This window comes from Erinaceus europaeus, chromosome 15, assembly GCF_950295315.1.
Source record: "Erinaceus europaeus chromosome 15, mEriEur2.1, whole genome shotgun sequence".
NCBI classification, from domain to species: domain Eukaryota; kingdom Metazoa; phylum Chordata; class Mammalia; order Eulipotyphla; family Erinaceidae; genus Erinaceus; species Erinaceus europaeus.
Genome location: NC_080176.1, coordinates 15693235 through 15714338, shown reverse-complemented (window position 1 = coordinate 15714338; position 21104 = coordinate 15693235). Strand labels below are relative to the sequence as shown.

At 41.5% G+C, this 21104-nt stretch overlaps 1 protein-coding gene across 4 annotated transcripts in view; it reads right to left on the bottom strand.

Moving 5' to 3' along the window:
• Nucleotides 1-21104, bottom strand: part of PDXDC1 (pyridoxal dependent decarboxylase domain containing 1) — a 67335-nt gene that overhangs the window by 1317 nt on the left and 44914 nt on the right. For 3 of the 4 annotated variants that reach the window (XM_060172938.1, XM_060172941.1, XM_060172940.1), the window contains exons 13-23: nucleotides 17973-18023; nucleotides 14646-14709; nucleotides 12515-12603; nucleotides 9017-9122; nucleotides 6679-6850; nucleotides 5860-5978; nucleotides 5281-5402; nucleotides 3880-3972; nucleotides 3697-3793; nucleotides 2671-2775; nucleotides 2076-2284 (exon numbers count right to left, since the gene is read on the bottom strand). In XM_060172938.1, coding sequence (XP_060028921.1) covers nucleotides 2076-2284; nucleotides 2671-2775; nucleotides 3697-3793; nucleotides 3880-3972; nucleotides 5281-5402; nucleotides 5860-5978; nucleotides 6679-6850; nucleotides 9017-9122; nucleotides 12515-12603; nucleotides 14646-14709; nucleotides 17973-18023 — 1227 coding nt within the window. Of the gene's footprint in view, nucleotides 1-540; nucleotides 2285-2670; nucleotides 2776-3696; nucleotides 3794-3879; nucleotides 3973-5280; nucleotides 5403-5859; nucleotides 5979-6678; nucleotides 6851-9016; nucleotides 9123-12514; nucleotides 12604-14645; nucleotides 14710-17972; nucleotides 18024-21104 lie in introns of those variants that run through there. The other variant, XM_060172939.1, reaches the window with a different exon arrangement.

Below are 21104 nucleotides of genomic sequence, written 5' to 3'. Positions count from 1 at the left end.
TTTGTTTAGGTTTACTTTTTACTTTACTGAAAAGTTGACACCCAGCTGTTTCTTTCTGGCCAGTAGTAAGAGGCAGAGAAGGAGTCCTCTGCCTGGCTATTCTGAAAGCAGCAATTTCAAATACTTAAGTGTATCTAATTCTGCTACATTAGCAAAATAAATAAATAAATAAATAAATAAAAAGTAAAATTTAGTTATATATACATCTCAAGTTTATTTTTGTCTCCTCCAAATATTTTAGAAGTTTTAAATCTAAAACTGACACAAACGCTGGATAACTGAGATGAAAAGTTCTGAAAGAAAAACTGGGTTTGATCTACTATTTGGATAATCTTTAAAATAGACAATGGCCTATGACACTAAATTTGTTCCCTGAAAGTTATCAAAAGCCACCAATAAATTTGTCCTTTCAGGTGTCAGATCACTAAAGTTGTGGTTAATATTCAAGTTATGTTTTTAAAAACATTTGTTTTTTGGAGCTTCTATCTGAAAAGTTACCCTACTGATTTAGTAGTGAGAGTTATGAACTGAACTCATTGGTAACAACTTTAAGAACCTTTATTGAAACCAACATTCAGATAGTATCTCAAGGGTGAAATTCCATTTCAGCAAAACCAATTTAACAATTCCAAATATATATATATAAAAACATTTAAAAATTAATCTGTTAAAGGCGATAATTTCCCTCCCCCATTTTATTTGCTATACGTCATTGCACCAATTAAACAGGGAAGTCTTTTTTTAATCATCTGTACCCACCCCCATCAAAGGAAAACTGCATTTTGACAAGTGCCAAACATCAGCAATCACAACAAATCAGAGTGTAATTATATAGGCTTAATGTGGTATAACTAAGGCTTCCATTCCTGCAGCCCACAGATCCAGTTGTACCCCTCTACTATCTCCTGGTCTCCCATAGCTAGACTCAAGACATGGGGTCATTACTAATGAACAAAACTATGCAGGACTTTTTGAAAAGTAGAAGTGGGCAGTAAGTAAGGGTCCACTTCAGCAGTAATCTGGTTTGATAAGCCTGAGAAAGATTACTTTCTGGTTCTTATTTTTGAGTTGGCCGAGCGTGAGAGTTGTGAACAGAATTGAAGCTATAGAAGCTTTCATGTAGAACAAGTCAAAAGTATACAGTTATTTTAGAATTAAATTCAGGTAGGTGCTACACAGTATATTTAATATTCGGCTCTTAAAGGTAGCATCTATTGTATATTAAATGTAGAAATATGCACAGTGTGCCAATTTAAAAGCATTTACCAGTATTTAAAATACACACACACATATCTACATACATGGTCAAGAAGAGTCTACAGTCACTCTTAATAGATGAGTTCTTTAATTTGTTTACAAATATTATATAAAGGGGAAAATGAATTTGTGGCAGAGGAAAGTCACAGAGAGAAGCACTGCCCACTCTAACTTGCTTAATAAACCTACCACAGCTCCAGTGGACACAGTCCTTACTTAAATCTCCAGGGAAAGCAACAGTAGGGGATGGCAGAGAGGGTTTCTGACAGTGATTTGTAATCCCACTGAAGCCCATTCTCCTTCAAGTTCAACACACTCAATTGTATATTGCAACCTGATTATATACTGACTGAAATACAGACAGGAAGCTATCTTTCCTCTGCAGCAGTACCACAGGGACCCGGAGAGTTCTGAAAGTTGTCTTGTTTTCTTGTGCAAACTACTAACTTCTTACACTGGCATTTACAAAGATAAGAGCAAGTATTTCAAATGGCAGCACTTGAGATTTCAAGTGTTCTTTGTGGAAAAAAAAAAGTGTTTATGGTAACTTGTGGAGAAAATGGTATTACTACAATTGGGCAGACAGAAACAAAAAGTTGTTGGTCTACATACCCATAGCATAGCATTAGACAATTCGGTTCCCCCTATAAGGCCTGGCTTTCAGGCACACATTTGTGCAAATGTTCCAGTAAAGCACAAATAATGGTAATTTCTGTTATCATGTGGCACAGTTTACATTTTCAATATAACTGCCATCTTCCCTGAAACAGTCTGAAAGCAAACACTGACTTCTATCTTAAGCTCTCCAGTTCTTCTACCTGTGGGTTTTCAACTTCTTGGTGTTGGGCCCCATTCTGAAGGGCTCCGATCTGCTTGACTTCCTGAGAGGCTTTGGGGTCATTAACCTCCAAGGCATCTTGCTCTGGCCCACCAGGGTGTTCCTTCTCCAGGTCTTCAGTGTGGCTGACTGAGCTGGTCTCACTCATAGCATCTGACCCTCTCAAGGATTTTTTAAAGGGTTTCTGGCCTAGAAAAAGATGGGACAAAAACATACTAAAAATTCCGGAAAGTTCATTTCTACAACCAAAGTTCTCCATGCAAGAAGGCACTGCTGTATGTATTTTCTACTGCTTCAGAAGAAACCTCAAGAGTTCTTGTTTTTGAAGCCTTTACAACATGAAATGAGGGACTTCTCCTTGGAGTGCCACAGAGGCATTTCTGTAAAGGCAGAGCCCAAGGCTAATGAACGGTTGTTGAAGATACAGTGGAAACTGGTTTTGAATGAAGAGAAATAGGACCAAGAAAACAAAGGAATGTAGATAATAGCAACTTGAAGATGGTATATGATGCAAAGATTTATTTCCCTAAGAAAAATATAATTTCTGCAGTGCTAATTAACATGATGTAATGTACCTGGTAGCCTCAGTTTAGTGCGAGCGCCTGAGGGGGTTGGTGGCGGTGTCACTCCTGACCCTTGAACTTTGTAGACATAAGTGTGTTCTGTGGACTCCAGAGAGCCTGCCAGGAAGAGAAAGGGGGTAGGTTTAAATTTCTGCCACTGGCCGCGCTGAGAGATGCTCCTACTCAGCTTTGTTCTTTAACAAGCTTCCTCTAGTCATTCTGTTTTGCACTGACTGGTGATGTGGGCTCTCTTGATATATGCCAGAAGCAGGACAAAAAGCCACACGCTACTGAGCTCAGCAGTACCAGCCTTACTGGGGGATTTCATCTCTCTCTCTTTTTTGAACTGTCAAAGAATTTAATCATATACATAAAACATATTTCCCTATACAAATTTATATGGCAAAATATTGAAAAAGGGTATTTCATCTCTGTCTCCCCAACTACCTGTATACATGTGAAAACATTCAGCATTGTGACCTAAACATAGCTGGGAAGCCAGGCCCACATGGGACATGGACTTTGGCAACAAGAAACAGATGCTTCTTTGCTAAAGTTAAAAGCTTAGTGGGTTTAAAGTGAGATTAGGGAGACGGTGAGAAAAAAAAAGAGTAAGATTATCTCCAGCTGTCATATGCCAATGTAGTTCATCATTTCCTGGTGGAGGAATGAAGGAGGTGGCCCAGGTCCAGGGAGTTAATCCCCTGGTAGAACAGGAAAAGAGGACTCCGACAGCTGCAAGTATCATCGTTCCCACATCCAAGCAGATGGTAATACTTATGGGATTCCTGGTTTTTAATAAAATGGTCCTGTGCTACATTTTTTAAACTTTTACCTTTCCCTTTCAAAAGCAGCCCTTTGCTGGGGGGTGGGGGGGACAAAACAGTAGCAAGGACTGCAAGGAATATTAACACTGAACCCAAATGTACAAGGCAGATGGTGTTGAGGTCTTGCTGAATTCCAGGGAAGAGTGTGGAGTCAGGATCTCATGAGAACTATAAAGTCAGTGAGTTCTGGGAGAAGGTGAATTAGTCTTACCTGCTGTTAAGTTAAAAGTTCTTCCCTTCTGTGAAGCCTGTACTGGAGAAAACCAATTCAGCACGGATCCTACTACAGGGATCTGGCGTAACACCCCCTGTAAAATACAACCATTGCTTAAGATCCTCTGGACAAATCCACTCCGGTCGAACGCCAGCCAGGAAGTCCAACCTGCAGCCTCACCTCTTCCAGAAGTCGCTCCTCATTTGCTTTTTGCAGCTGAACCTGAGCTTCCTGAATTCCTTTCCGAACGACTTCAGTCATGTTTTCCAGAAGCTGTGTTAAGATCAAGACAGGCATTATTTGTCTAAGCTTCTTGCTTGGAGGCAATGCGTAGCAAAGTTAACATAGCATTGGGGAAAAATTTTAAAGTATGTTTACAATGGAATTCTGCATTTTAAATGGCATTGTTAAAGAAAGGGATAAATAGTATTAGGATAAAATGCTCAGGCAGAATTACATAAATGCATGTAAATGCAGCTTTTCATAGTTCTATACTCAGGAATCAGATATACCTAGGAGACCTGCCTCATCTGCCAGGGAACAGAGTGAAATCCCCCATGATCCAAATGTCATATGAACAGAAAGTAAGTTATGTTGCTCAACATTTGAGGAGATGAAGTTATATGTAATGTTGTCAGGCCTGGAAGAACTTCAGGAAATCCAACCATGGGGACACCTGAAGACCTGCTTCACCACTTGTGCAGCTACCCCCCTGCAGATGGGGAGCTGGGGACTTGAACAGGGATCCCTATGCCAGCCTTTATGCTTTATGCCATGTGCGCTTAACCTGCTGTGCTACTGCCCGGCCCCCTCAGCCTCATTTTTTGCCCCGTTATAGCCAGGACTCCACTGTGGTGGGTCAATTTTTTAAGATAAAGATCACGGCCCAGGAGATGATACAGTGGATAAAACATTGGGCTTCAAAGTATGAGGCCCCGAGTTTGATGCCCAAAAGTTTCCTCCAGTGTGGTGGGATCTGGACTAGAATCTGGGCCTCACACTGCACACATGTCAAAGCAGGCAACTACCCAGGTGAGCTATCTTACTGACCCATCAGCTTATTTGTAACTTCCCCTCTTCTACCCCAAACAAATCACATTATATCGCTTTTGGTTTCTCAGTACACAAATGTCTTGTTTGGTGACAGTTCTTTAAGCAGTATAGCCAGGCTACACACCAACTTGATAACAGGAGCAGGTCTCTTATTGGTGCAAAGTTCCTTTAACAGAAATGCCTCTTATCCAATCTTAGGACCCCACTACAACTGGGATGTCCCCTGACCTTGTCAGGCTGAGGGGATGCATCTTCCTGAATGTGTACTGCCTCCACCTTCTCCTCCACAGCCTTGGCTCCAGTACTAGTCTAGGAAGTTCCTCCCCCTGGCTAGTGACTTCACTGAGGAGTTTTGTCAGTCTACTCAGTATTTCTGATGTCTGGCCTAATAAGCTCACAAGCATTTATAATTTTGGGGGAAAGAATGAAGACAGTAATTTCTGAAGCAGCTTCAACCTTCATGACTCCTCTACTAGATGCCCAAGCAAAACACAGGAAAGGAATGAAACACTGATTAGTCTTACATACCCTTGAGTTTTCCTCAATTTCTCGGGCCGTGACTGCAATAGTCTCCACTAGTTCTGAAATATCTACTTCGTCACTTGCCATGCCGATGTAAATGCAGCTTTTCATACTTTTATACTCAGGGCCTGTGGGAAGAAACATAGGCTGACTTGACCCCCAAGTTGTCTGTTACGAACTGGATGGGCCAGTTTTCCTACACAACAAGATGAGATGCACGAAGGAGCCTCCCTATGGGGCAAGGTTCTAATGAGATGGGAAACTCAGAGGCTACAGAGGGGGTGGATTCTCACAATGAACACTTCAGGCAAAGATATAGAGTCCACTTTCCACTAGGAAATGTCCTTCCAGAATCCACAACTGACTTAAGTAGAAATTACCCATTTTAGGAGGCCAGGTGGTAGAGCACCAGGTTAAGCACACACATTACAAAGTGCAAGGACTGGCACAAGGATCCTGGTTTGAGTCCCCTCCTCTCCTAATTTCTCTCTGTCCTAAACAACAACAATGGAAAAAATGGCCACCAGGAACAGTGGATTCATAGTGTTGGCACCGAGCCCCAGTGATTAAAAAAAAAAAAATTACCCATTTTAAATGTAAGGTCAGATTCCAGTTCATTTAACTTTTTCAGGAGTCCAGCATGGATTTTTTCCCCTTCTGGATCTAATTTCAAGCTGTTCTTATTATCAGTAGCATGTTCATATCTGTGAACAAGAGCATACAGTATTTCAATCTAAAAGATCAAGGGTATTCTTCACACAGAGGAGCAGGTAGAATATAAGGTGACCAGAGACAAGGAAGGGGCCACCAAGTGTCTTTTTTAAAAAAAAAATTTATTTATTTATTCATGAGAAAGATAGGAGAGAGAGAAAGAACCAGACACCACTCTGGTACATGTGCTGCTGGGAAGAAGGGGGAAAAGGGGAGAAGTATCAAGTATCTCTTGATAGGAAACTATCAAAGCATAAGTCTTTATGTACATAACCTTAGGCCAGGTCTAGAAGCCTCATCATTTATACAAGAAAAAGGAGGTATTTCTCCTTCTTAGAGGGGATAGAAAACTAGCAGGAAGAGCCACACACACACAATTAGAGAGGACAGAGCCTGCTCTCCTGGGAAATTGTGATGTTTGATCCACTCTACCATGGAAAGTAACCTTTTGCCAGCAGTATACCTATGTATATCTCTTCCTCTAACTTGGGAGAGAACATTCAGTTATCCTACCTCCCTGAAGGAAATGGTCACATGCTGACTGTGCTTTTAGAAATGCCCAGAACACCTGGCTGGATTTTTGTTCGACATGTAGAACAAATTTACACACACATTTACCTTCAATTCCTAAACTGGGTCACATAATGACCCACCTCTGTTCATTACATATCAAGTGGTAAGCATTGACCATACCTGACAACCCCAATTCCAGGCCAGTTAGGGTCATCAACATAGAGGAGACCTGCTGTGGCTGTCACTTCCTGCTTGAACTCCTCTCGCAGCTGCAGCGTACAGGTCAGCACTGGTAGCTTGCTCTCTATACAGGCTACCAGCTTATCCACATCCTCTCCCCGAGTTCCTAAAACTGAATGTTAGAGACTTTCAAGGCTCAAGGAATTGGCTAAAACAAAAGGCTCCTACTACTAATGGAATCATTAGTAGAAAGGTCAAAAAGGAATATCTAATTAGGTGAAGGCAAATAGGTAAAAAAGAAAGCTGCTCCAAGCATTGACAGTTTTTTCTTATATGCAAGAAAAGTATTAGCCTCTCTGATTTAATACACAATAAAATGCTAATGTTGAAATTTCACAGAGAAGACCGGTCAGGTTGTATCACAGGTTAAAAAACAAAGAGAAGGCTACCTCATTCTCTGTATTAATCTTAAGACAAGAGAGAGGTCTTCTGGCAAAATGGACAGGGGAAAGACACATTGTACCAAGACATTTATGAAGGTCAGAGCTCACATCTCAGGGCCTCAGGAGCCAGGAGTGTTGGCAAGTCCACCACTCCCTAAGGTCTGTGGACCCAAACCCTAGTCTCCACATGGAATGCTTGTGTGTCCTGGTGACTTTTCCAAGTAGAGAGACTAAGGTTTTGGCAATTGGCTCCCTTCACTGCAGAAGCAGAGATTCTGAAGGTCTGGAGTCCACAGATCATCTCCAAGAGGGCTTTTTATTTTGCAGGACTCCTCCTACTTTTTCCTACTTTTAATGTTTCTCTCCTGTCTCTCTCTTCGTCTCTCTTGTCCTCTATTTAAAATAAAAATGGTGGAGTCATGCAGGCACTGAGCTCCAGCAATACCCCTAGTGGCAAAACAAAGTTACCTTTTAAAAATTCTAAAAACATTTCATGAAAAATCATTAAATATTTCTTGAAAATGTTTAAATCATTGTAAGTATCCTTTTTCAGCTTTAAGTTCCTACTGTAAGATGTCAAGTACCATCCAACATGATCTTGTTTTGCCTGTGAGATGGTTACCATGAGGTAGTAGGAAACAGCTTTGGAGATGAGAAATTTATTTGAGGTCCTGCAGTTATGATGTTGCTACCCCATATTTTTACTGTAGAAGTCAGTATACTTTCTGCTAAACTGTTTGGCTTTTTTTTTTTTTTTTTTGCCAGAGTAATGCTCCGCTCTGGCTTATGGTGGTGCTGGGGAGCTCAGAGCCTCAGGCATGAAGGTCACTTGCATAACCATTATGCTAACTCTCAATTCAACACCATGCCACCATGCTTTCTTAAAAGTCAACATTAGGGAGTCGGGCTGTAGCGCAGCGGGTTAAGCGCAGGTGGCGCAAAGCACAAGGACCGGCATAAGGATCCCGGTTCGAACCCCGGCTCCCCACCTGCAGGGGAGTCGCTTCACAGGTGGTGAAGCAGGTCTGCAGGTGTCTATCTTTCTCTCCTCCTCTCTGTCTTCCCCTCCTCTCTCCATTTCTCTCTGTCCTATCTAACAACGACGACAACAATAATAACTACAACAATAAAAAAAAAACAAGGGCAACAAAAGGGAATAAATAAAATAAATATAAAAAAAAAGAAAATTAAAAAAAAAGTCAACATTAGTGCCTCTTAGTCTTTGATGGCCTATTAGATCTCCAAGGGGTATTTTGAAAACAGATGCTCAGACTCCATTCCAAATGAAGTTCAGAATCCTGAGGTGGGGTAGAGGGTGAGGGAACAACTATGGAGTTTTCAAAGATCCACAGGTCATATGTAGTCCAGACCAAGAACTGTTAGAACAGAAAATGAAGGATCAAAAGAATTACAACAGGAATTCAAGTGGCAAGAGAAGCCTCTGCTTCTGAGAAGCTATACTGGAAGGTTAATTAACCCAAAGAAAAAGTCTCTCCAGAGAGAGATTAGAATATGAGAAGGGAAAGCTAACCAACCCAACAAACTGCCTGGATTTTAATAGAGCTTTCAAATCTCCAAAATAAGTGTGGGCTGTGTCTGGGGAAATCACTCAGCTGGCAGAATGTAGCATGTGCATGCCTGAGACCCCTGACTCTATCTCTAGCGCCACATGTACTACAGCAGTGTTACGGCTTCACTCTATGTCATAAATAAATCAATCTTTAAAAGTATGGGCAACGGAGGGTAGATAGCGTAGTAGTTATGCAAAGAGACTCTCATGCCTGAGGCTCCAAACTCCCAGGTTCAATACCTCCCCCCCCACCATAAGGCAGAGCTGAGCAGTGGTCTGGTTTAAAAAAAAAAAAAATTATGGGCAATCCATGGAGAGATTTTACCTGCTGCTGTCATCAAAGGGCTGAACCGCACACACATGCCCTCCACCTCTAGGTCCATGACAGTGAGACCACCTGCAGGTACCAGCTGTTTTAGCTGTTCTCCCAGCTGCAAGGGAAGAGCAGAGTGAGTGTGACCTGCACAAAAGGAGGTAAAAGACCTCAATCTGCCCATGTCCACTCAGCCCCATACCCATGAGGTCCCTGGAGGGTTAGTTTCTTTAAAAAATAAAGGGGGGGGGCTGGGTGGTAGCATAGTGGGTTAAGAGCATATGGCAAGGACTGGTATAAGGATCCCGGTTCGAGCCCCCGGCTCCCCACCTATGGGGGGGGTCACTTCACAAGCAGTGAAGCAGGTCTGCAGGTGTCTGTCTCTTCCCCTCTCTTGATTTCTCTGTCCTAGCCAACAACAATAACAGCAACAAAAACAACAATATAACAACAAGATGATGAACAAGGACAACAAAAGGGAAAAAAATGGCCTCCAGGAGCAGTGGATTTGTAGCACAGGCACTGAGCCCCAGTAATAACCCTGGAGGCAAAAAAAGGGGGGGGTAGATAGCATAATGGTTATGCAAAGAGACTTTCATTCCTGAGGCTCCAAAGTCCCAGGTTCAATGGCCCCACACTTCCATAAGCCAGAGCTGAGCAGTGCTCTGGTTTAAAAAAAAGATTTTTTCTTCTTTTTTTTACTATGGCAACTTTTTGCTTTTTATGGTAACTTAAAAAAAAAAGTGGGGGAGTCGGGCAGTAGCGCAGCGGGTTAAGTGCATGTGGCGCCAAACTCAAGGACCGGCAAAAGGATCCAGGTTTGAGCCCCCGGCTCCCTACCTGCAGGGGAGTCGCTTCACAGGTGGTGAAGCAGGTCTGCAGGTGTCTGTCTTTCTCTCCCCCTCTCTGTCTTCCCCTCCTCTCTCCATTTCTCTCTGTCCTATCCAACAACGACATCGATAATAACTACAACAATAAAAAACAACAAGGGCAACAAAAGGGAAATAAATAAAATAAAAAAAAAGTGGATTTAACTTTCCTTTTTTTATTAAACAAGTTTATTTTGAAAGAATCTAGGCAAAATAGATAAGCCAGAATGAGATAAAAGTCTTTTTTTTATTTTTTATTTTTAAAGATTTTATTTATGAGAAAGATAGGAGGAGAGAGAAAGAACCAGTCATCACTCTGGCACATATGCTGCCGGATCAAACTCGGGACCTCATGCTTGAGAGTCCAAAGCTTTATCACGGTGCCACCTCCTGCACCACAAAAGTCTTTTTATAGTATGCTACTCAGAAACATCCCCTGCTGATGAATGTGGGGCATTCATTCTGGGTCTTTCTGTGTCTGAGAGGGATGTGCTCATGTGTATATTTTGTTGCCAGAAAGTTGATATTCTCTTTTATTTTATTATGATAAAGACAGAAATAGGGGGAGAGAAAAAAGACCTGTAGCCTGCTCCACCACTTGTGAAGCTTCCCCTCTGGTAGGTGGGGACTGGGTGATTGAACCTGCATTATTGAACAAGGTAACTTGTGAACTTTACTGGCTATGCCACTGCTAGACCCCAAAATGTGATAGTCTACACACTATGTTGTAACCTGCATTTTCATGTAATTTACGATGACCACCCTTTACTGTAAATATCCACCTACATGCTTTATAGTAGCTGTTTTATATCACTGTGTAGATGACTTATTCACCTCACCTCCTAGGTGACTAATTCTCCTATTTTGCTGGTATTGATATTTTTCTGGTATACATCCTTCCTTAAATGGTTTAGAACAGGGAGTCGGGCGGCAGTGCAGCAGGTTAAGTGCACATGGCACAAAGCACAAGGACCAGTATAAGGATCCTGGTTCAAGTCCCCTGCTCCCCACCTGCAGGGAACTTGCTTCACAGGTGGTGAAACAGGTCTGCAGGTGTCTGTCTCTCTGTCTTCCCCTCCCCTCTCCATTTCTCTCTGTCCTATCCAGCAACAATAATAACTACAACAATAAAAACAACAAGGGCAACAAATATAGAAAAAAACTTTTTAATTGTTTAGGACATTCTTTAGATTAAAATTCAAGAGACTGGGAGTCGTGTGGTAGCGCAGCAGGTTAAGCACAGGTGGTGCAAAGCACAAGGACTGGAGTAAGGATCCTAGTTCAAGCCCTTGGCTCCCCACCTGCAGGGAGTCGCTTCACAGGCGGTGAAGCAGGTCTGCAGGTGTCTTTCTCTCCCCCTCTCTGTCTTCCCCTCCTCTCTCCATTTCTCTCTGTCCTATCCAACAACAATGAAATCAATAACTACAACAATACAACAATAAAACAACAAGGGCAACAAAAGAGAATAGATAAATATTTTAAAAAATTCAAGAGATTGATTTCAGTGTTTAAGGGCAAAAGAAGCTTAATGCCTTTGATCCCTATCACCAGATGGTCAGAGGAGTACAGGGATCCTAACTCATGTGCCTTTTAAGGGCACAGCGAATGCTTGGGGCACTGCATTTCACACTGCACATCTTGTTTTATAGCCTGACATTAAGAGCAGCCAGGGAACAAACGTGAGAAAATTGAGGGAATAATACTAAAAGCACTTGCCAGAAGTCATGCAGTGCAGGCTGGGAGATAGCTCAGTAGAATGTACACTTTACTATGCAGGAGGGTCTGGGGTTAAGTATCTGGCAACAAATGTGGCACCAAGGGGTGCTCCATGAGTGGTGGAGCAGTGCTGTGCTCTTTCTTTCTCTCCACTCCCTCCTCAGAAATTAAAAAGGAGAGGGGAAAAAAAAAAAAAGTCTCCTAGAGCAGTGGAATTGCAGATACACAAGGGCCCCAGGGGTTGGGAGGCAGTGGATATCATACAGTATGTGAATCAGTGACTCAATTAAGAACAGAACCCCAAACAAGGCCCAGTTTTCACAAGAGGCTGCCTCTCAGGAGCCTGGCATGATCATTTATACTATGTCTGTGACTGCCTTTTTTCCCCTTCGCCTGCTGCCAGGGTTTCACCATTCCAGGCTGATTTTTTCTAGATAGGTAGATAAAGAATTAACACAGGGCGGAAGCTTTCTCCAGTACAGTGGGGGGCTAGACAGGTACCTGGGTTATAAACATGGCAAAACAGGCACATTCTCACTGGTTCAGTGACTGCCTTTTTTTCCCTTTTTTATTAGCTAGAGACAGAGAGGAAGAGTGAGGGGACAGGTTTGAACCTGGGATGCTCACATAGCAAAGGAGAACAGTATCCAAATGAGCTATTTCACCAGCCTAACAACTATCATTCCTTTTTTTTTTTTTAATTTTGATACTATCTTTATTTATTGGATAGAGACAGCCAGAAATCGAGAGGAAGGGAAAGACAGAGAGGGAATGAGACAGAAAGACACTTGCAACCCTGCTTTACCACTTGCAAAGCTTTCCCCCTGCAGGTGGGGACTGGGGGCTCAAACCTGGGTCCTTGAGCATTGCAACATGTGCTCAACCAGGTGCGCCACCACCCAGCCCTGATGACTACCTTTCTTACCCAGCGATTCAGTGCATCACACGAGTTTCTCTCCTGGCTCACTGCTGGAGGAGCCATACTGGGCACAGCTTTAAGTGATGGATCTGATGCTGAAACACAGAAAGGGATTCACTCAGTACAGCTAACTCAGATCCCAATATTAACTCGAAAGTCTCAAATATTACCCAAGTCAAATGGACAAATTATAACACACTGATAAAAGAAATATGGTTTAGTCATATAATGAATAGATATTATTCAGTCTTAAAGGAGGAAATTCTAGCACATGCTCAATATAGATGAATGGTGAGGAATGCTCAATATAGATGAATGGTGAGGAATGCTCAATATAGATGAATGGTGAGGACACTATGCTAAGAGAAGTCAATCACAAAAGGATAAATTCCTGTGGTTCCAATGATATGAAGTACCTAAAGTATCAAAATTCATAGAAACAGAAATAATGGTGGCTGGGGCAAGGAGGGAATTAGAGAAATGTTGTTTAGTGGGCAGAATTTCACTCTACTGAGCTATACACTTAACATGGTAATTTTTATATTTTAACCATCATACATTAAAAAAATTCATTTATTTTTATGAGAGAATAATGGGGTGAGAGAGAGACCAGAGCACTGCTCAGCTCTGGCATATATTCATGGTGTGGGGTCTCAGGTATGCAAGTCCTGTGTTCTAATGTTGAGTGGTATCACAATAAAAAAAAAATTAGCTGATTATCTTACTGAGGGCTTAAAATGTTTACTTTTTTCCCCATGAAAAAAATAAAACACTTAAATATGTTCACATAAATAGAACTCTGAATCATTAAAAAAAATTTCTCTTTTAAGGAATTTTGAGAGGAAATCAAAGGGTAACATTATAAATTGCCAACTAGTCTAACAAATACTGATCAAAGTAAACCAACAGCATGTAACTGGGCTTTTACAAAATAATTACCTTCCACTCAGCAAATGGCCTGTGTGACTGCTAGACTGAGACATAAAAGGTCTCCGTTATCTTGGGAGTTGATATTCTACTGGGAGAAATACTATTAAGAAATAGAACTGCTACATGTTGTTAGTAATATGAAAAAAGGTATGAGTTTTGGCATATGATGAAGTCACCTTTACAGAGGGCCTGATGAGGATGCTGACGGAGCCCTGAATGGTGGAGAGGAGCCAGGAGAGTGAGGGGAAGCAGGTTTGAAGTAGAGGGCCCAGCTAGAGCACAGGCCTTACTCTAGGAAAGAATGGAGTGTTCTTGGGAGTTAAGGAACCAGTCTGAGGCACAGTGAGAAGAGGAAGTTAGAGAGAAAAGCATGAGCTTGAAGTCTTACTTATGTTTTAAATTCTGCTTTCATTTAAAGTTCAATATAGGCCCTGTTTTTTTTTTTTTTTTTTGTTGTTGTTGTTTGCTTGTTTGTTTTACCAGAGTACTGCTCAGCTCTGGCTTACACAGAGGATTGCTGAGACTCTGGAGCCTCAGGCATGAGAGTCTCTTTGCATAACCATTATGCTATCTATCTCTGCCTGAGCTTGAAGTCTTATGAGACCTAGTACAGAGCCTGGGTCTTATTCAACTGGATGAGTAAGACTGCCAAGGCTGCTGGGCAAGGAAGCAACATGATATGACTTCCCTTAACAATGCTTACTCTGACTTGTCAGGTGTAGAATGTCTAGAGTGAGATGTATGGGATGTATAGCAGTGAGAGACAACATGAGAGGGGACTGTGGCTATCCTGGTGAAAAATGACAGCCCTGGATTAGGTTGGTGGAAACTGGGACATGCTTTAGAAACAGATTCCTACCTAGGTTCAACTCTAGGCAGCCCCTCTCCACCAACAGAAATTCTTGGATTTTCTGAATCAAATGTCTGGCAAGTAGGACTCCCAAATCTGTTTCCAAGTGACTTTCTCATTTATTGCAGCACTAATCAAGGGACTGCCACTTGGAAACCACTCGTTTAATTATAGGCAATACTGATAAACTGTTAAGGCATTTTAGGTCTAGAGTTCTTATGAAAATTACTCGATTTTTCTGAAATGATGAGTGATTGCTAAAAAGACCTTGGCAATGAAAATATTTTGCACTGTATTTAATTTGGAATAGTTTAATGTTAAATATACAGAAATTACCCTTGTTTTAAAATCACCTACCTGAGCCTGGTAATTCCTGAAAAAATCTGAACACCACTACTGGAGAACTGAGCTCATCTTCCACCTGAAAAATGGAATCTGATATAACTAAACATACATTCTAAACACCTACAAATAATACAATGGACTAGAACTAGGGCAGAGATGTGCATTTTCTTAGTAAGCACAAACAAAAAGTTCAAAGGGTAATCTGACAAAACTAACAAAAATCAAGTTTGGTAAAATTCACAGAAATATAATCCATTCTAGATACTACATTGGTAAAACTAGCATTTGACACTAGTACTTGACACTAGTATTTCACACTAGTATTTGACACTAATATTTCACTGAAACTGAAACAGGATGAACTTTTTTTTTTTGCCTGTCTGAGGAACCTGCTTTTATTTATTTATTTTTTAAATTTCTTTATTGGGGAATTAATGTTTTACATTATATAATAGTTTGTACATGCATAACATTTCCCAGTTTTCCATATAACAATACAACCCCAACTAGGTCCTCTGTCATCCTTCTTGGATCTATATTCTGCCCATCCACCCACCCCAGAGTCTTTTACTTTGGTGCACTACACCAATTCCAGTTCAGTAGGATGAACTTTTAACAATGGATAGATACAGGTATTAGAATTAGAATTAATTGGAATTAGAATCAGTATTGAATCAGTGCTTACAAAAATTCAGAATTTATCATCATGCAGAACTGATTGAAGATTTTCATACTCAGAAAAAATGAGTACAAGTATTTTCACCTTATTAAAATTCTCAGGCTATCAAACCATATCTGTGATCTTGGGAGAACTACTGCAGTTCCCTTTGGAGGGGGATGAGGACACAGAAATTTGGTGGTGGGAATAGTGTGGAATTATACTCCTATTATCTTATCATTTTGTAAATCACTATTAAATCACTAATAAAAAATAAAAACTCTTAGGATACATGATTTGGTGACAATGTAGTAATAATCATAGATTAGAATTGAGTCTATGCCTCACCAATTTGTCCTAGAACACCACTTCTCCAGAGCCCTATCCCACGAGGGAAAGACAGAAACAGGCTGTGAGTGTGACTAGACCTGCCAACACCCATGTCCAGCAGGGAAGCACTCCATAGTGATCCTGGTTTCGTGCTCCCAGAGGGATAAAAAAAAAAAAGAAAGCTTCCAATGGAGGGGATGGGATACAGAACTCTGGTGGTGGGAATTGTGTGGAATTGTAACCCTCTAATCCTACGGTCTTGTTGATCATCATTAAATCAATAATAATAATAAAAAGAATTGAGCCAATGTATTTAAAAGATTTGCTTATTTACTAATGGGAGAGTGTGATTTTGAAAGAGGGAGGGAGGAAGGGGGAGAGAGAGGAAAAGAAGGAGGGAGGGGGAGGAAGAGAGAAAGAGAGGATTGTGTGTGTGTTTGGGGGAGGGGGCAGGGGTGAGCCAGAGCATCACTCCAGAACTCACAATGCTAGAGACTGAAATCTGCATTTCATGCTGGATAGTCCCATGTCACCACCTTCCAGGTCACTATTATCTAAATCACTAAAGCAGTACTTATATTGAAGCTAGGCATCTGACCATTCCCAGGATCACAAACAAAGTGAATATAGAAAGAAGATAAATTTAGCTACAGGGGTTGAGGGAGGGGAGCACATTTGGGACCTGGAACTTGTTTTTAGTGTGTAGGATATTGGGTTTTTATTTTTCGATTGAGGAAATGTTTGAGACTGTAGTTGTCTCACGGGTAAAATTTAACATCTCTCTAAAGTGCCAACTCCCTCTGCCACAGAGTATATAGATGACAGGATATTTCCTAGAATTCACCTTTCTATTAGGTTATAGTTTATCTCCTTACAACCTACCTCTCCTTTAGTAACCTCAGATCTGGGTATTGGGTCTCTAAGTTCACATGGGGAATAGTGGTAAGTCTGCACAAAGCCAGGGCCACTGAAAACTACTCTTTGTGAAAAGACAGAGAAAAGACTTCTTACACAGACTTAGCAAGGAATTATACTAACTCTGCTGGAGGCTCTGTATAGTAGGAAGAAAAGTTTCATGAGGAACAGATCACCTGGCTTTAATATGCTATGAGAGTTCCTAATGTTGTGAAGCCTTTATAAACAAACAAACTCAGGCCAAACACACAGCAGAAACAAATGCAATATCACTCATCACACAACTCAGAATATCTAAGTATAAGTCTCACAAGAAAAAAAAAAGGATCTTGCTTATAGTAAAAATTACAACATAGGCAGGTAGCAAGAGTCAGCTGGTAACAACAAAGAGGATGATCTGTGCTGCAAAGAAATAAGATAATAAAACAGTAGATCTGAAATAGAGAAACAAAGAACTAGAAGGCATACAACAACAACAAAAAAACTAAAGAGAGGGCTGGCAAAATAGTTCACTTGAACAGTGTGCTGTTTTGCCTGACATGTGCCGACCCAGGTCCAAGCATTCATGGCACTGAAGGAAGGTTTGGTGCTGTGGTGTCCTTCATTCACTTTCTCCCTCTCTGTCTCTAATAGTAACAGTAATAATGATGAGGAGGACAACTAAAAGAGAAAATGATTTGAAAAAGAACTGAGAACAACATGAGAGTCACTGAAATAAAAATCAGATGCAGTGAAAGGGTTAAATAACAGATTAATCAGTGCTGTTAACTAATTTTACTATTAGTTAAGCGCAGCTGTAGAGAAGACTTGAGTTGGCACACTAGTAAAACAGGTCACATGACTCAAGATGTGGCACACTGGAAGAGCTCAGGCCTTGGAAGTGTGAGGTCCCAAGTTTGATCCCCAGTGTGCGTGTTCAATTAATTTTTGCCACCTAGGTTATTGTTGAGGCTTGATGCCTGCATTAATTCTCCACTGTTCCTGGAAGCCATTTCTTTCATTTTCATTTCTTCTGTTATCAAGAAAAAGGAAAGGGCACACGCACACAACACTGCTCTACTGCTTATGAAGCTTCCATTTTGCGGGGGGGGGGGGGACCAGGGGCTTGTACTCTGGGCCTGGAAGATGGTAACATGCACTCTATTAAGTACATCACCATTTGTCTCTTGCAGTTCTAAGTTTTAATAGACTACAACTAGAAATGGATTATGTAAAAAGCACTGCAAGGGTTCAAACAGTTTATAGTATAAAGGTCTAGGCTTTATGCTAAACTGTACCATCAGGTCACTGGCACATGCATCTCTTCCAAAGAATGTGTTTCACTGGAGTTACCACATTTCTATTGAAATGCATCATATCTGGAGAAAAACCACTCAAAGCAACTGAATTTAAATGCCATTTCTTCAAGAACAGATAAAATTATATAATGTACTTACCAAGATTTTAATGTGGTTCACTTTCTTCAAGCTTTCTTGTAACCGTTGACTCTGTAAATGACATGAAAAAGGTTGTGTATTTTTACTAGATTAACAGAACATATCAAGCAGTTTTGACGGGGGTCTGTATAAATCTGCAAACAAGGATCTATAGCCAATAAAACCATCATAACTTGATGAGTTCTAAGTTTAGCTGTCAATTTTTAAATTTAACCATCTGCAACTCTCCAATTTGTTAGCTGAAAGTTACAGTAAGCAGTTCAAGGAAAGTGTTTTTCCTAATAAGGTATAAATATATCTTATTAGCAATATTAAGGAAATCACTTATAAAAAATGGAGTGCAGAGTTCAGGTGGTAGCATATCTGGCTGGTGTACACATTATTATGTATGAAGACCCAAATTCAAGCTTCTGATCCCCACTGGCTGGGGGGGATGGATTACAAGCAGTGCAGCAGTGCAACAAATTTCTCTCCTTCCATCTTTCTCTCCTACACCCTCTATCAAATAAAAAGAAGAAGCACAAAGACCGGCATAAGGATCCCGGTTCGAATCCCCAGCTCCCACCTGCGTGGGGGGGGGGCATGCGCTTCACAAGTGGTGAAGCACATCTGCAGGTGCCTAGCTTTTTCTCTCCCTCTGTCTTCTCCTCCTCCTCTTTATTTCTCTCTGTCCTATTCAACGACAACAACAAGGGCAACAAAAATGGGGGGAAAATAGCCTCTAGGAGCAGCAGATTCATAGTGCAGCTACCAAGCCCCAGCGATATTCTTGGAGGAAAAAAGAAAAACAAAAAACCCCCCCACAAATAAATAAGAGGAAAAAAAAGGCCACTGGGAGCAGTGAAGTCATCAAGCAGTCCCCAAGGTCCACCAATAACCCTGGTGATGAAAGAAAGAAAAAAAAAAGGGGGCTGTGTGGCGGTGCATCCAGTTGCAAGCACACATCACCATATGCAAAGCCCTCAGTTTGAGTCTGCTCCTCACCTGTAGGGGTTTGCTTCACAAGTGGTAAAGCAGGTCTGTAGGTGTCTATCTTTCTATTTTCATCTCCCCGCTCAATTTTTCTCTGTCCTATCAAATGAAATAGAAAGGGAGGGAGAAAGAAAGAAAAATGGGAGAAAGGAAAGAAAGAATGAGAATGCAAGGCTAAGAGCTGGTTTGATTAAGATTGTGGGTCCAGAACAATCACACCCAGGTCCCAAACATGGTTCTGGTACTTAAACTGGAGGACCAACACTTAGTAAGTAATCAGGCACTTGCTGGCTAGGACCTTGGACAAGTTATTTAGTCTCTCTGTGCTTTGGTTCTCTCAATCATAAAATAGGGATGAAATATCTATCTTTTTTAAACATTTATTTCCTTTTTGTTGTCCTTGTTGTTTTATTATTGTAGTTATTATTGTTGTTGGATAGGACAGAGAGAAATGGAGAGAGGAGGGGAAGACAGAGAAGGGGAAACAAAGATAGACACTGCAGACCTGCTTCACCGTGTGTGAAGCGACCCTCCTGCAGGTGGGGAGCTGGGGCTCGAACCGGGATCCTTCTGCTGGTACTTGCGCTTTGTGCCACATGTGCTTAACCCACTGTGCTACAGCCAGACTCCCTGAAATATCTATCTTACAAGGCTGTTGTGAAGTTTAAATGAGCTGACATGTTAATCACTTAAAAAAAGTACCTAGAAAATGAAAGTATTTTGTAAGAAATGGCACTCTTTCATCATTAATATGAGGATAACAGTTCCTACCTCATAGGGCTGAGGTTCATGAAGCCTGGACACTGGCAGTCCCTCATGAATCTACTTCTTTAAATTTTTAAAAAATATTTACTATTTAATTTTTAAAAAATATTTGCTGGTGCTCAGTGCCTAAATGATGAATCCACTGCTCCTGGGGGCTATTACTATTATGTTAATTTGATAGGCCAGACAGAGATTGAGTGGGGAGGCAGAGAGAAAGAGACACACAGGATTGGGTTATTGATAGTATAATGGTTATGCAGAAAGACTTTTATGCCTGAGGCTCAAGTCCCAGGTTTGATCCCCACCAACACCATAAGCCAGAGCTGAACAGTGCTCTGGTAAAATAACAAAACAAACAAACAAACACCTGCAGACTTGCTTTACCACTCAGGAAGCTTCCACCCTGCAGGTGGAGAGTAGGGGCTCAGACCCAGGTCCTCACACTTGGTAATGTGTACTTAACGGGGTGTGTCACCACCTGGCCCCTCAATCCACACATTATTAGTGTACCCTCTTTTCTAATGAAGTTGTGGGGATCAAAGGAGACAATGTGTGAGCTTGTTCATGGTGCCTGGTACTGAGTGAAATCATCAGGAACCAGTTCACATGAAGATATGTAGGAAGAGTATACTGATAGATACATTGACTTTTGATCTTAAGGAACATAAGACCTAGTGGGGCCAGCAGGCCATGTCTGTACAGATAACTACACTTACAAAAATTTTATATAGTTTAATGTGTGGATTTAGCAGTGGTGATATCATTCAGGTCCGGACCTGAATTGCAAGACTGGCCAGCTCCTCATGGGGCACGAGCGCTGCCACACTACGACCATCATCTCTGGCATTATGCTATTCCACTGCAGAATACTGTGCCCCAGTATGGTTCCGTAGCCCCCATGTCCACTTGGTCGATTCCAAATTATATTCCTCCATGAGGATAATTTCTGGAACCATCCGTTCCACCACGGTTCCATGGCTGCCAGTTCTTAGCAACATCGCCCCGCCAGATATTCATCTGGATGCGGCATCATCTAAGTTCATTTCCCACGTCTACGCTCCACCGGACCTGCCAATATACGCGGATATCTTTGCCCACCCTGTCCAACGCCTGACGTCTCGTCACCCAATCTGGTCCCCTATGCCTACACTGAACTTCTCTGTTCCAGTCTCCTGGAAACAGAGTTGGCAGTCAGCTGAGGTAAAGAACAAACACCTCATCACAGACCCCTGTAAGCGTCAACCCGGCTTTGACCTAGCACGTTATGATTGGGCCCTCCTCAATCGCTATCGAACAGGCCATGGCCGGTGCGCCACTATGTTCCATCGCTGGAGAGCCAGAGACAACCTGAACTGCCCCTGCGGCTACAGACAGACTGTGACCCACATAGTCAAT